The 10721-nt window shown below is 47.5% G+C and overlaps 1 protein-coding gene and 1 long non-coding RNA gene across 2 annotated transcripts; both read left to right on the forward strand.

Moving 5' to 3' along the window:
- Nucleotides 1–327: 327 nt before the first annotated feature.
- LOC136509634 (uncharacterized) lies at nucleotides 328–10721 on the forward strand. Its single transcript, XR_010772404.1, has 2 exons — nucleotides 328–2224; nucleotides 10308–10721. It is a non-coding gene; the product is annotated as an uncharacterized lncRNA (long non-coding RNA).
- LOC136509375 (uncharacterized) lies at nucleotides 6348–7326 on the forward strand. The gene has a single exon (XM_066504195.1). It carries the CDS (start codon nucleotides 6523–6525, stop codon nucleotides 7324–7326), a length of 804 nt encoding a protein of 267 aa, XP_066360292.1. The 5' UTR covers nucleotides 6348–6522.

The following is a 10721-nucleotide window of genomic DNA, read 5'->3' on the forward strand; positions in this document are numbered from 1 at the left end:
ATAGAAAATATTACTAAGCAATATTATTTTTCAACAGCAAGTATTTCATTGTCTTCTACAAAGTTTGCACTCCCAACTTTATTTAATTATCACACACATGTTCTATAGTATTTTTGCTTAATAAAAATTGGTTTTAAACCCTACTTGATATACATGAGCTATTGCATCAATATTAATTTAATATTTTTATTGATTATTTTAGGCTATAAGAAATTTATCAATACCTTCTATCACATGCATTATTACACAAACACGTTAGTTGCTTTAGGGCGTAACACCGACGGTGGGATGGAGGTGCGGGGGGCGGTTGGAAGGGCGGTGCGGGTGGCTTCGGAAGAGGTCAAGGTCGAGGTGATCAGGGCAGAGGCAGAGGGGATCCGGGTAGAGTCAGAGGCAGGAATGTTTGGGAGCGCCGAGAGGAAGACTCCAAGAAGCCTGTGGTTGAAGATACTCCACATGGCGACGAAGCTTCTAATGAGAAGTGGGAATAGGCTGCTGAGAAAGTTGGGAACAAGCAAGGGCCAGAATTTGAAGCTAATCAAGGGACAAAATCTGAGGATAATCAAATCATTCTTGCCCCGGGAGCTCCTGCCCAAGGTAATCCTGTTGATGGTACCCGCAATGGTCCTAATCCTGCTCAGAATAGGGTTGCTTGTGAGAATTGTGGTCTGTTTAATCATTTGACTAGAGATTGTAGAAAGGTGTTATGTGAAATCTGTGGGTCCAACAATCACACTGCATATGGTTGCAAGAGGTGGGTGTCTTGGAATACTGGCCCAGAACTCTATGCAGCTCAAGTGGAGGATCAGAGCTTCTTCTTTATTGAGGAATTGATTGATCCAAGGGTTTCTAGGGAGAAGGAAAGTATTGCTGTGATTTCCATTGTGCAAGGGCATGCTACTGGAAAACAGATAGAACAGCAATTCATGCATGTAGCTGGCTCAAGTACCTGGAAGTGGAATGCAAGACAGGTTGGGGAGAATAGATTTGTTATGAGATTCCCTAACGCTAAGTTGGTATTTGATTGGAGTCAGTTCGAGGCTTTAACCATGAAAGAGGCTAATGCTCAAATGAAGGTTGAACAATGGTCACCGATGTTTGGCGCTAAAGGGGTGCTGCAACAAGCTTGGTTCAGAGTGGGGGCTATTCCTGCTGACCAGAGATCCATTAGAACTCTTGCAAAGGTTGGGGGTCTTGTAGGCAAGGTCATGGAGATAGATGAGAAAACTCGATACAGGTCTGATTATGTGAGAATGAAAATCGCTTGTAGGGATGTTCACCGGGTCCCTAAAACTGCTGAAGGCACCTTGGGTTTGTATTTCTATGACTTCACTTTTGAGAGAGAAGTGCAAGGTGTAGAACCTGTGAGGACTTTGTCTAGTGGGATCAAAATTACTGAGAAAGGTCCTGATCCTAAGCGTTTCAAGGCTGATGAACAACCAAAATTTCCTCAAGCAATAGTCCTGAGAAAGGTACTGTTTCTCAGAGTGGGAATCCAAATCATAGTGCTAGATCTAGCAAGTTAATTCAGCAATCCAAGACAACTCAGATTTCCAATTCTGCTCCTCCCAAAATGAGTGGTGATAGATCTGACAAAACTGGGAAAATTCCTGCTCATCTGATCTCTCCTGATGAAAAAGCCAAAGGTGTGGTGACTCAAACTGTTGATCATACAATGGGAGGTGGTGAGCAAGCTGACAAGGTGCATATACTGGACACTTTTGAGGATTCAGATGCAGAAAGTGAGACGCTAAGTGAAAGATTGAGGAAGATTGATGCTTATGATGACACTAATCAGGGCAATTCCAAGGAAAAGATCAGTGATGAGAATCATCAAGTTTGGGCTATGGAAATTGATGAGAATGTAGGAGATGCAGCTCAAGTTATAAAAGCACAGAAGCAAGCTCATGCAAGCCTTGGTCTAAGTGGTCTCGCTGACATGCCATGTGATGAGACTCTTATGACCAATCTTAATCAAGTAGAGAAAGATGTGACTAATGAAGCTATTATCAACTCTCAAGAGAGTATCATTACTGATGATGGCAGGACAACTCTGGTATGGTGATAATGGATACCAATCCTGGCGGGTCTGTAATGGCTACTGTTCAAGAACAAGGTCCTGGTAATCAGATTGAGAGAAGGAGGAGCGAGAGGCTAATGAAAGATATGTTGCTGACTACCCAAGAGAAGACTGAAGCTATGGCTAAGAAGAGATCGCTAGAAGGTAACATCACAAAGCCATAGAATCTTTCTGAGATTGATAATGAGTGCTTACATTCTCTTGCTAAGAATATGGGGGTGCATGTTAATAATACTGGTTTTGCCACTTTTGATTTGCTTAAAGACTTAGAAATTGCCAGAAATTGCCTGCATATCAAACATTTTAATAAACCTAATATTATTACTGAGGATGAGACTGTTGAGTTCAATCCTGTAGATGAAAATATTCCTGTTATTGTTGAAATTACTGATGATGACTCTGATTTAGAAATGTTAGTTATTCAGAAATCGAAAGGAAAAACCAAAACAGGTATGAAAAAATGTAAAGTCTCCCTAGGGGGGAGAAAGCAAGACCAGGAAGATCTTGGCTTGCATAATTCCAGGAATGTTAAAATTCCTATGAATCTGAATAAAAGAAAAAACAAAGGAAAAAATGATGATACAAGGCCTTTTTTGGAACTGTAGAGGCTTGAAAAAGAAAGGAGTCTCTACTTTCTTAAAAAAACTCATTCTAGAATACAAATTCCATTTTTTGGGGCTTCAAGAGACTATGATTCCTGAATGTAATGACTCTTTGTTGAGAAAATTTGATCCAAATCAAGACTACTCGTGGATGTGGAACCCATCAAAAGGAAAATCGGGTGGGTTTTTACTAGGAATTTTGTTAGAAAGATTTGATGTGGGGTCTTTTAAGCAGGGGGAATTCATGCTGAAAATGAATTTGTGGGATAAAGTTTTGAAAATCAAATGGAACTTGTTAACAGTATATGGTGCAGCCCAGGACGAGAATAAACTGTCCTTTTTATCTAAACTTTCTCATTTTTGTGCTTCAAACAATGAACCTATGATTTTAGGGGGTGATTTCAATATCATCCGTTTTGTTAAAGAGAAAAACACCATGGATGGTGTACATAAACACACAGACCTTTTCAATTCTGTGATTCAGTTTTATGAATTAAGAGAATTATATATGAATGGGGCTTTGTATACATGGTCAAATAATCAGGAAAACCCCATTCTGGAAAATTAGATAGAATTTTGGTAACCAGAGAATGGGAAGATTTGTTTCCCCAAGCCATGGTGAACAAACTGCCCAGAGAAGTTTCAGATCATAACCCTTTGATTATCTCCTCTGGGGAAAAAAGTGTGTATTCCTTTTATTCAATTCAAGTTTGATCTAAATTGGTTTCAAAATCCTGAGTTCTATCCTTTAGTTGAGAAAATTTGGAATAAACCATGTAGAGCAAAATCTGCTCTGGATAAGATCCAACACAAGCTGAAACTGTTTAAGCAATTTTTCTAAGGTTGGTGTTTTAACCTCCAAGGTGAATTCAGAAAAAAAAAAGAGAAAGGAATACCCAAACGAGTTAGCTGCATTAGAAAGTTTAGAGGAATCAGATAATCTGACGGCTGAGCAAATTGATAGGAAAGTGTGGTTGGTCTGTGAGAATTTAAAAAGTCTTGAACAAGAAGAAACATATTGGTACGAGAGAAGCCTTGAGACTTGGCTGCTCAAAGGTGATAACAATACTGCCTTTTTTTCACAAATGTGCAAATGGAAGGAAAAGAAAAAACAGTATTATCAGTCTGGAAAAGAAAATGATGATCAAACGATAGAAGGAGATGAAAATTTACTGAAACATGCATCTGAATACTATGCTGATTTGTTTGGTCCCCCCATTGAATATGAGGTTCAGATGGATTCAGACATTTGGGAGAACATCCCAAAAGTTTCTGAAAGTGATAATGCATTATTGTGTAAACCTTTTTCTGAAAACGAAATCAAAGAAGCCCTTTGGCAAATGGAAAAAAATAAAGCGGCTGGCCCGGATAAGATCCCAATAGAGTTCTATCAAAACTGTTGGCCTATTGTTAAAAATGACATTGTCCAAATGTTCAACGACTTCTTCCATCATAAAGTTGATATCAGTAGGCTTAATTATGGCATTATCACTTTGCTGCCAAAAATCAAAGAGGCCTCCAGGATTCAGCAATACCGTCTGATATGTCTTTTGAATTGCCTATATAAACTGGTTACAAAGACGTTGACTATCAGACTTGAGCCTATAGTTGATAAGTTAATCCATAGTACTCAAACGGCTTTTATGAAGAATAGGAATATCATGTCTGGAGTTATGTGCTTACACGAAATCTTGCATGAAACCAAAAACAAAAAAGAGGTAGGGGTTATACTGAAACTTGATTTTGAGAAGGCGTATGACAAAGTGAATTGGAAGCTCCTTTTCACTTGTTTGGAAAATAGAGGTTTTGAAGATAAATGGTGCCAGTGGATTAAGCAAATTGTTTCCGGAGGGACAGTGAGTGTGAAGGTAAATAATAAAATTGGGTCTTACATCAAAAGTTATAAAGGGGTAAGACAGGGTGACCCTCTGTCGCCAATCCTCTTCAACTTTGTGGTGGACTGTTTAACTAGAATGATACATAGAGCTCAAGGAAACGGTTTGATTACTAGTTTAATTAGTCATATTATACCAAATGGTGTTGCCATTTTACAATACGCCGATGATACAATAATCTTCTTGAAACATGATCTGCAGGGAGCCGTTCATTTGAAATTGCTGCTCTATTTGTTTGAAATGCTTGCTGGTTTAAAAATAAATTTTAACAAAAGTGAAGTTATAATGCTCAACGATGAGGAGAACTGGGGGGAAAAGTATGCTGAGATTTTCAATTGTCAAATAGGCCTTTTTCCAATTAAATAGGCCTTGCAGACTGAAAGTATGTGACTGGCTTCCTTTAGTTGACAAAGGGAACAAGAGGTTAGATGTGTGGAAGGGGGGGACACTTTCTATTGCAGGTAGATCCATTTTGATTAGTTCTAGTTTGAATAATTCCCCTATTTACCACATGTCTATATATTTGCTCCCGAAAACCACTATCAAAAAGATGGATCAGATTCGGAGAACCTTTCTCTGGCAAGGGGGTGGAACCAAAAAGAAATATCATCTTGTCAAGTGGGAGATTATCTGTAAAAGTAAAAAACAGGGTGGTTTAGGTATGAAAGATTTGAGGAAATTGAATATAAGTCTGTTATGTAAATGGTGGTGGAGGCTGTAAAAAGAAGAGGGACTCTGTCAAGAAATTGTTAAATATAAGTATATGCAAAATAAGTCAATTCATGATGTTAAACATCGATTGAATGATTCCCCAATCTGGCATGACCTTCTGAAAGTAAAAGACATTTATCTACAAGGACAAGGAATTACTATAAATAATGGTGAAAAAACTCGTTTTTGGCTTGACCCTTGGTTATATAAAGATCCAATATGTGTAACTGCCCCTTTCCTTTTTGAATTGTGTGAGTGCAAAGATATTCTGGTTGCTCAAGCTTTAAATGGTACCAATATAACGTTTAGTGATAGATATGTACATTAGGAAAGTGTATATTAGGCAAGTCTATATTTAGTATGATTAGCACCTGCCATGTATTGCATGTAAGCTGCCATGTATTGGCTATATATATCAAGGTCACCCCCCCCCCCACGTTGGGTGTGTGGTGTTTCCCTTCTATCTCTGTTATTCTACATGGTATCACAGACCGAGATCAATTAGATCCCGGACCTTCTACTTCCGCCTCCTTCCTCCCCACCTCTCTCCTGGGCGCCCCTCCTCCTGTGGCGAGATGTCTTCCAACGCCGATGCCTCGGCCGCAGCCGCTGCCGCCGCTGCTGCCGCAGCCACTGCCGCCGCTGCTGCCGCAGCCGCTGCTGCACCACCACCACCGCAGGCCATCGTCGTCCACCCCTACACCGCTGTGAACGTGAAGACTCACATTCCGGTTACCCTGGAGATGAAGAATCCTAACTTCACCAAGTGGGCTTCGTTCTTCAAGGCCTTGTGTGGGAAATTCAGCCTTCGCCCCCACATCGACGGGCCAGCCCCTCCGACTGCTGATCCATCGTGGGACATTGCCGAGTGCACTGTCCGCGGCTGGATCCTCAACACCGTCGACGACTCGGTTCTTGATCTTGCCATCACCGACGAGAACCAGTCCGCCCGCGAGCTGTGGGTGGCGATTGAGGGCCTCTTCCGTTCCAACCGCGCGCCCCGGGCTGTCTTCCTGCTTGAGGAGTTTCACTCCTTGAAACAGGGTGACTCGACGATTGACGAGTACTGCCAGCGCCTCAAGATCAAGGCCGCCGCTCTTCGGGACATCGGCCACACCATCGAGGACTCCCAACTCGTCTCAGCCTCCTACGCGGCCTCAACCCACGCTACACTGCCACTGCCGACGACATCGCCAACTCCCCCGAGCTGCCTTCCTTCTCCAGGGCGCGAGAAATGCTCTCCCTCAAAGAGCTGCGCCTCGCCAACGACGAGAAGACCACGGCTGCATCTGCCATGGTGGCCGCCTCTGGCTCCTGCACTTCTCCAGGGTGCCGGCCCTCCTCCTCTGTGGCCACTGGCGCTGCTCCCAAGGGCTCTGGGGGCGGCAAGAAAGGCAAGGGCGGCAAGAAACAGGGCGGCTGGCACGGCCAAGGCACCGGCGCTGGCTGGCAGCAGGGCAGCGGCAGTGGACAGCAAGGGGGCAACCACCCCATGGGGCCCTGGTTCTGCTACAACCCATGGGCCTTCCAGGGCGGCGTTCCTCCTCCAGGCCGCAGCTGGCAGCAGGGCAACAGCCCCGGCGGCTGGCCCCCTCACGGTGACCAGGGCATCATGGGTGCCAATCCGCAGGCCCACACCGTCTTCGCTCCCCCTCCGCCAGCTCCATCCGCTCCACTGTGGGATCAGGCCGGCCTCATCGCCGCCTTGAACCAGATGGCGCTCCAGAACTCCGGCTGGGTCATGGACTCCGGCGCCACCTCCCACATGCACAACTCGGATGGTATACTCCTCTCCCGTCAACTCTCTTCTATCCCATCCATCACTGTTGGCAGCGGCCATCATCTTCCTGTCTCTTGCTCCGGCAGCTCCACATTACCAGGCCACGCGTCTCCCTTCTCACTTCGCAATGTTCTAGTTGTCCCCTCTCTAGTGCGCAACTTACTTTCGGTTCGCCAATTCACTCGTGACAACAATTGCACTATCGAATTTGACGCATTTGGCTTTTCTGTTAAGGATCTGCAGACCAGACGCCTCTGAACAACATATGTCGCACGCTGCTCATCCACGCCCACATGCCACCCAAATATTGGGCAGAGGCGCTAGCTACAGCCACATATCTCCTCAACAGGCGCCCCTGCTCAGCCATTCACCATAGAGTTCCCTATGAGCAACTCTTCAAGCAGTCCCCAGACTACACTATTCTTCGTGTCTTCGGTTGCCTCTGCTATCCCAACCTCACCGCCACTTCCAAACACAAGCTGGCCCCTCGCTCCACAGCCTGTGTCTTTCTTGGATACCCCTCCTCTCACAAGGGTTATCGGTGTCTCGACCTCACAACTAGACGGATTATCATCTCCCGTTATGTTGTCTTCGACGAGAATCATTTTCCGTTCAGCACTGACCCCACCAGTGAGCCCACAAGCTCTCTGGATTTTCTTCTTCCAGGTCCTGCTGCGCCGGTGCACCACACTGCCACCATGGTGCCCCCTGCGGTCGCCCCGTCGCCAGTCGCCGCTGAGCAGCCGCGACGCCGAGCTCAACTGGAGGAGCTCGCTGAGGACCCCGCCATCCTACAGATTGGCCCGGTCCTTCCTCCTGGCACGGCTGCTCCTGCTCCGACCGGTCCACCTCTACGGGTCTACGTTCGGCGGCGTGCTGGTGCTCCCGCCCCGGCTGCTGAGCCGGCTCCTGCACCACTATCTGCACCAGTCATGGAGGTGCCCCCGCCGGCGCCCACTGTTCCAGAACTGCCGGCTCCTGCTCCAGTTGTGGCAGCCGGTCCACCACCTCCTACTTCGAGCCGACCTGTGACGCGCCTCCAGACAGGCTCGCTGAAGCCTGTTGATTGTTACAGCTTCCCATCGTCTGCTCACGTCGCCGCCGCCTCCACTGCCTCACCCATTCCCCGCGACTACAGAGGGGCCCTTGCCGACCCCCAGTGGCGTGCGGCCATGGCTGAGGAGTACAAGGCTCTCGTCGACAACGACACGTGGCGACTCGTTTCCTGGCCCCCAGGTGCCAACGTGGTGACAGGCAAGTGGATCTTCCGGCACAAGTTCCACTCCAATGGCACCCTGGCTCGTCACAAGGCTCGCTGGGTCGTTCGCGGCTTCACCCAGCGCCACGGCATCGACTACGACGAAACGTTCAGCCCCGTCGTCAAGCCAGCCACCATTCGGGTCGTCCTCAGCATCGCCGCTTCTCGTCAGTGGCCCATCCACCAGCTGGACGTGAAGAATGCCTTTCTTCACGGTCACCTGCACGAGACGGTCTACTGTCAGCAGCCCCCCGGCTTCGTCGACCCGGCGCGTCCCGACGCCGTCTGTCTTCTTCAGCGCTCCCTTTATGGCCTCAAGCAGGCCCCGCGGGCGTGGCACCAGCGCTTCGCCACGTACGTTCGACAGCTCGGCTTCGTCGCTTCTGCCACCGACACCTCCCTCTTCGTCTGCACTGAGGGCGGCGCCAGTGCCTACTTGCTGCTGTACGTCGACGACATCGTCCTAACGGCTTCCTCGGATGCTCTGCTCTGCCGCATCATCGGTCGCCTTCACTCTGAGTTTGCCATGACGGACCTTGGGGAGCTCCATCACTTCCTGGGGATCTCCGTCACTCGCTCCTCCGACGGGCTCTTCCTCAGCCAAAGGCAGTACGCGGTGGATCTTCTTCAGAAGGCGGGCATGGCCGAATGTCACTCGACATCGACGCCTGTCGACTCTCGTGCCAAGCTCTCTGCCACGGAGGGCGCTCCTGTTGCCGACCCCGCCACGTACCGGAGTCTCGCCGGCTCACTTCAGTACTTGACACTCACTCGCCCCGACCTGGCGTACGCTGTGCAGCAGGTGTGCCTCTTCATGCATGATCCGCGCGAAGCTCACCTTGCGCTGATCAAGCGCATACTTCGGTATGTGAAGGGCACACTGTCAGCTGGCCTCCACATCAGTACTGGGCCTATCGACAAGTTGATTGCCTACTCCGACGCTGACTAGGCAGGGTGCCCCGACTCCCGCCGCTCCACCTCCGGCTTCTGCGTCTTCCTCGGCGACAGCTTGGTGTCATGGTCGTCCAAACGGCAAACCATGGTGTCCCGGTCCAGTGCGGAGGCCAAGTACCGGGCTGTTGCTCATGTGGTCGCAGAGTGCTGTTGGCTTCGACAGCTTCTTCAGGAACTTCACGTTCCATTGAAGGTCGCCACAGTTGTCTACTGTGACAACGTCAGCGCTGTCTATATGACAGCCAACCCGGTCCACCACCGCCGTACCAAGCACATTGAGATCGACATCCATTTCGTCCGTGAGAAGGTGGCTCTCGGCGAGGTTCGCGTTCTCCATGTGCCGTCCAAGTATCAGTTTGCTGATCTCATGACAAAGGGGCTGCCGGTTCAGCTCTTTGAGGATTTTCGGTCCAGTCTGTGCATCCGGAATCCTGATGCTTCGACTGAGGGCGGCTGATAGATATGTACATTAGGAAAGTGTATATTAGGCAAGTCTATATTTAGTATGATTAGCACCTGCCATGTATTGGCTATATATATCAAGGTCACCCCCCCCCCCCCACCCCCCACGTTGGGTGTGTGGTGTTTCCCTTCTATCTCTGTTATTCTACATTTAGAAGGTAAGATTCCTGCAAAGATAAATTTTTTTCTGTGGCTTATATCTAAGGATGCGGTACTCACGAAAGAAAATTTGAGAAAAAGGAAATGGCAGGGGGTCCTAACTGTGTTTTCTGTGATTGTGTGGAAACTACATCTCATCTCGTTTTTCAATGTCCAGTTGCCAAAGTCTTATGGTCAATCGTAGCCAAGTGTTTTGGGGCAACGAATGTTCCGTCCAATTTGGAACAATGTTGGCAATGGTGTGAGAGGTGGTTTCCTTTCGGTAAACAATTCCACCCTTGGGGTGTTGCAGCTATTTGTTGGGCAATATGGAGATCTCGCAACAAAGCTTGTTTTGAACAGAAGCTGATAAATAGCCCTCTTGAAATAATATGTCACGCTTGCACGCTTATGATTTATTGGTCAGGATTATTTGCAGAATTTGATCATGAGCAGCTGGTGGAGGGAGCAAATACAATGCTTAGAGTGGCTAAGGAAATATTGGCTGCCCAAACTGCAAGACAGGTTAACAGGTTGCTGCTGCAAGATGGTGAGTCGTCGGAGCATGATGAAGAAGACCCTGATCAAGCTTAGGGAGTCCCCGCTGGGATGAGAATGCGGATTGTGAAGTCTTTTGGTCTCAGACTTTTGGCTGGCTTTTGATAGCCCTTTTTGATGTGTCGTGATGTAATAATCTTAGTTCCTTCAGGTTATCTTTTAGACTCTGTCTAGGGGGGAGCGCGTTGCTGCTCCAAAACTGTCTTTCAGTTTCTTCTGGGTGGCTGTCTTTTAGGCCTAGTATCAAGTTGGCTGTTAAGTCGTGGATTGTTCTCTGCCGGTT

This window comes from Miscanthus floridulus, chromosome 15, assembly GCF_019320115.1.
Source record: "Miscanthus floridulus cultivar M001 chromosome 15, ASM1932011v1, whole genome shotgun sequence".
In the NCBI taxonomy this organism is placed as follows: domain Eukaryota; kingdom Viridiplantae; phylum Streptophyta; class Magnoliopsida; order Poales; family Poaceae; genus Miscanthus; species Miscanthus floridulus.